Raw genomic sequence first — 4,771 nt, 5'->3', positions numbered from 1 at the left:
CTCCTGCTGGCCCCATAGAAGTCTATAGGCTGTAATGTCCAGGTGTGGCTAGCAGAAGGAGCATTGTGGCACTGTAGTGTAAATAATAAAAGGTACCATGCCCACTGGATCTGAATAAGTACGGGTTTGCAGAGGGAGGGGGTAGGAGGGTGGGAACATTTAGGTCAGGGGGTGGGGGACAAGAAAGGTAAGTGAACTTTGTTTTAAAAATGTATTTAAATATTCTCAATCATACAAAACGTGGCTCCTTCTTTAAACAAAGCAGCTGATCAGTATGGATGCCGTCTGTCTGCCTTATATACAGATAGTTATCTGATGGAGAATGTGCAAATCTGTATTTCAGGTGCAGTCATTTAAATATGGAACAGCAAGCATGTAAGTTAAAGAAGAACTCTCAGCAGAATAAACATTGATCCCTTGCTGTGGGGCTATCACTGCACTGCAAGGGTTACCTGCTTGTCTTGGTCTAGGGCAGTCCAAGGACCTAGACCAAGATACAAATCAGTACAAATAATAAACTAAACATGAGATTGTAGCCACCCTCCAGAAGGAAGGACGGTGTCAGCACCAATATCTTCACAAATAAGATACATTTTTGTTAATAGTTAAGGGACTTCAATGCGTTTTTTTAAGATTTAATTCCTGAGTGTAGTTCAGGGGCGGGAGAGGGCGTGGCAGTGCGTTGAAGTCAATGGCAATCGCCCGCACCAGAACGTGTGGCACATGTTCTGTTACAGTGTGATCAGCAAAAAGGCTGCAAGCACTTTTTTTTCCAGATCGCGCTGAACCAGACCACAGGCACTGATGTGCCACGCGTAATGGTGCGGGGGGAGGGGGATGGGGGGCGTGGCTGCGGTGCCATTCAATGCACCGCCACGCCCCCTCCCGCTCCTGAATGCAAGAAGCCGGCCGGAATGCGATTCAGTGCGTTCCAGAGCCTGACCCACTGTTTATGGTGTGAAACCGGCTCTAAAAACATGAGCTGCATGGCTGTCTCTCGTTTCAATGTTCTGTGTCTACAGCTACGAATGACTCCTGTGCACTTTCTTTGGGTCAGTGTCCTGGAAAGCACTGAAGCCAGTGGATCAGCATGATGGCCATACACACAGGATGAGTGTGCACAGTAGGTATTCCACATCACTTGGTTGAATTGTACATCTGCAGAGAAGTGTCAGTGCCCTATGTGCAAGGAGCCATTGAGGTAACACACAGCACCCATCCAACATGGTGGCACAGGCTCTACCTACCCAGGAAGACAAACCCATCGGTCTCCTTCTCCTGTGCTGGACTCTTCTTAGTGTCTTGGCTTTTCCTGAAGAAGTTGAACATCTCTGGGATGTTATACCGGCCTCGTATCTGTGGGGGAGGGTAAAGGGAGGCTGTTATTTACTTTCTGGGTTAGTAAAAGAAGTTCCTAAATGTCCTACAGGCCGACCGAGCACGAAACCGACAACCACTAAGGTACCGGCAGCATTTTTACAGACAATCAACAAAAGAAAAATCCATTTCCTTTACACACATAATCCTCATAAGGTGAAGTAGTCCTATAGGTAAGGGTCCAGTCATGGAGAAACCCCCACACTGCAAGGGATGAGTGCCCGTTTTCATTTAGGGGCGGGGTGTGGGGCTCAGGTGAGTATATCTTTGTTATTTTACCTCCCTAGGCAAAACAAGCACTTAAAGGAGAACTATGGAGGTGAGTGATTTCCATTCATCCTCATAGTTCGAGCCGACGTGTGACAATGAGACTGTCACAGGTCGGCTCTATAGATCAGGAAGTGAGAGAACACATACCGTCGCTCACTCACTCCCTTCCCGATCATCTCCCTGCAGAGAACGGTGACTGTCAGCAGGGATTCCCCCTCCCCGCTCCGATCCTCCAGCGCTGACTGGAGGAACGGACGGGTAGGGGACGGGCACAGCTGGCTCTGCCTCTAGATAGGCAGAGCCCGCTGTTAATCAGCCAGCTGGGTGGATCTCAACAGTATTGTCGGGAACCATCCCGGCTGTGGGGCTCTCAGTATATGGCAGGCAATAGCCTGCCATATACTGAGCTCAGGAGGAGGTTAGTATATGTCCTACTGTGACCCTAAAGAGAACTATGGATAAAAAGGTTACCCCTCAGTTCTCTTTTAATCCTTGCTGCGTGGGGGGAGCCCCAATGCCAGGGGTAAGATTTTATTTGCCTGGAGCGCTTCTTTAAATTTGAATGTTCTGATTTAATTTTGAATTATGTCCACTGGATGGCGCTAAAGGAACACAGGAAACAAGTATTTATTTTCTAAGCTCCACCCCCAAAACCCTCCCCCATGATCAGTCATGGAAACAGCTCATCTCTCCATTTTATCTTTTGCTACATGTGCTCCAAGATGGAGACTCTCATAGGTTAGAGTTAAGACCGCACTATATAGAGGTGCCTTGACGCGGCTGTGCGGCTTTCACATTTTCTGCAGAAGACGTGTATCTAAACCTCTGTTTCTAACCTTATCGGTGAGACAAGTTTTTTTGCATGCTGGCTGGTGAGTGTGCTGGGAAACTTTTTGCTGTTGCATCTCTCCATATACCGCACAGTCCTTGGAGAGCAGGTTCTAAGACAACCGTACCCCGCGGTGTAATCAATACAGGTTCCAGAATACCAATCCCCGTGAAAAGATGGCACTAACTACTGGTTTTTGTCTAGGGGTATTGTGTAAAGGACTTTTTACTTACCTGATACCTGCGGCCCGCTGATATCACCACGTACAAAACAGGGCCCATAGCCCTTCATTATATTACACACCGAGAGACAGTCCACAAGCCGGAGCCAAGGGGACAGAGGTGAACACCGACCACCGGGGATCAGGTCAGTAAAAGTCCCCTTCACTATACCCCCAGGCATGAACAGTCAGTTAACCCTCAATGCTGAGGTAGCCCCACTGTGGATCCACTGTAACACACTGAAAACAATAACTCCCATCCTCCTCCTTCTCCATAGTGACCTGTCAGTTTATATGGTCGCTATAGTGATATAAAGGTGTGGTCAGGCTGAGCTGTCATCAAATATCCAGACTTTTAGGGGCCCCCCAGGGTTCCTGTTGGGGGGAGGGGGGGTTCCCATGTTGCTATAACTACGTGCATCATATAACAGAGGAGTAACACTGCCTTAGAGGAGCACACCACATAAAAGTAACACTCAGTGACATTACACTCTCCTCCCCTCATTATATCATGGAGTTGTGTTTATCCCTCCAGTATACACCCCTGACAGATTATTAGACACTCACTCACCTCCCAGAGAGCCACCTACTTACCCCCCAGCCAGGTAGGTGAGCTCCTTTCCAATGTGTACTGCGAATACTAAAACCCCGCCCCCAGCACTGTCACTCACATTACACACCGTCATGACGTCAAAGTCTAGCTTAACCACGCACGCCCAAAATGTCCGTCATTCAAAATCTTCCCTTGGCTCTAGCTCATACGTTCCGGCGCTGGATGGTTCCTATATTGAATAATCGTTTTATTTAGATTTTCTAAGAGCACGCACGTGGATTTAGTACTATTCTTATAATAACGTATTTAGCGCTGTTTTATTTTATAACAGAAAAAAAGATATTTGCCGTGAACAAAAATGGTGCCTCTGGCTCTCCGCCCGTAATGTGCGTGCTCGCTGATTGGCCGACCTGCGTGCGGCAAAGATTGTTCAGCGGTGATTGGTACAAAGTATATGAGGCAGGGCTAAGTTCGATGATTGGTCACAGCGGAGACAAGTGCAGGGTCATTGGTAGTTCGGCGACCGCTGATTGGTCAGAGCTTTGTCAGCTGGGGTCTGTTTCCCGCCAGGTTCAGAGAGCGTGAGAGGATTCCGCGGAAAGCTATGGGGGAGATCGATGAGTTACCCAGACCCCGGATCAACACCAGCATGCTGGCCCGGTACATGGGGCAGCCCGTGTGCTTCGTGGGCCGTGTGGAAAAGGTGTGTGTGTGCGCTCCCCAATCCATATGTTTGCCTCTCCTCCATATAATGTGTGCTCAGGCCCTCGCACTGTTCGATGTCTGTCCCCATCTCTGAGCATTTTAGGCCTCAGGATTACTTAAAACCTCCAAAAACACAATTTTTTGACAGACACCGGAGAATAAAATGTCGGCGGTCCTAATTTTTTATCGTACATGATATTCGCGCTACTGTTTATCAAACTCAAATTTTCGGTACAAAATGCATTTAATTTTAGCATATAATGAGGGGAATGTATCAAAACTGGAGCAGTTGCCCATGGCAACCATTCGGCTTCTCTCGCTCAGTTGGGATTTGAAAATGAGAGATTGAAGCTGGTTGCAGTGCAAATCTACTCCCAGATTTTGTCTGCTCCAGTTTTGATTAATGCCCCCCAACGTCTCTTTTTTTTTTTGGGTAAAATAAAAGGGGTTATGTGGATTAAATAGATACCAAACATGACGTCTCAAAATGGCGCAAAACTCTGGTACCCATAATAGTCTATAGGCGATGCGTTAAAAGCTCCTATGGGGTGATCAGTTTAACAGCCATCGATGGCCCTGGAATGATTGTTTGCGCTCCGGCGTGCGTGGTGAGGCCTAATGTGAGGCGCAATTGATTTTGGGTGTACCTGACATGCATCGAAGTCAATCACTTGAAGCCGCTCGAAGGCCAGCTGACATGTAAACAAACTCCGGTCATTATAGTTTGTCTGCATGTCACGGCCGCTATCTTCGTGTCACATGGTGGCAGGGAAAGGGTTAAAGCTTTCATTCCTTTACCTTTTAAAATTGTTCCCAC

The 4,771-nt window shown here is 47.6% G+C and overlaps 2 protein-coding genes across 2 annotated transcripts in view; one reads left to right on the top strand and one right to left on the bottom strand.

Moving 5' to 3' along the window:
- The window catches only part of UMAD1 (UBAP1-MVB12-associated (UMA) domain containing 1), a 21,596-nt gene extending 18,252 nt beyond the window's left edge, over nucleotides 1-3,344 (bottom strand). The window contains exons 1-2 of the mRNA XM_018555127.1: nucleotides 3,291-3,344; nucleotides 1,248-1,356 (exon numbers count right to left, since the gene is read on the bottom strand). Coding sequence (XP_018410629.1) covers nucleotides 1,248-1,329 — 82 coding nt within the window. The 5' untranslated portion in view covers nucleotides 1,330-1,356; nucleotides 3,291-3,344. The remainder of the gene's footprint in view (nucleotides 1-1,247; nucleotides 1,357-3,290) is intronic.
- Nucleotides 3,345-3,803: 459 nt separating this feature from the next.
- RPA3 (replication protein A3) overlaps nucleotides 3,804-4,771 on the top strand; it is a 4,217-nt gene continuing 3,249 nt past the window's right edge. The window contains exon 1 of the mRNA XM_018555131.1: nucleotides 3,804-3,952. Coding sequence (XP_018410633.1) covers nucleotides 3,854-3,952 — 99 coding nt within the window. The 5' untranslated portion in view covers nucleotides 3,804-3,853. The remainder of the gene's footprint in view (nucleotides 3,953-4,771) is intronic.

The sequence above is a fragment of the Nanorana parkeri genome, unplaced genomic scaffold, assembly GCF_000935625.1.
Source record: "Nanorana parkeri isolate BGI_ZX_2015 unplaced genomic scaffold, ASM93562v1 scaffold184, whole genome shotgun sequence".
Lineage (NCBI taxonomy): Eukaryota > Metazoa > Chordata > Amphibia > Anura > Dicroglossidae > Nanorana > Nanorana parkeri.
Note: the sequence above shows the minus strand (reverse complement) of the source record. Positions and strands in the feature narration are given on the sequence as shown.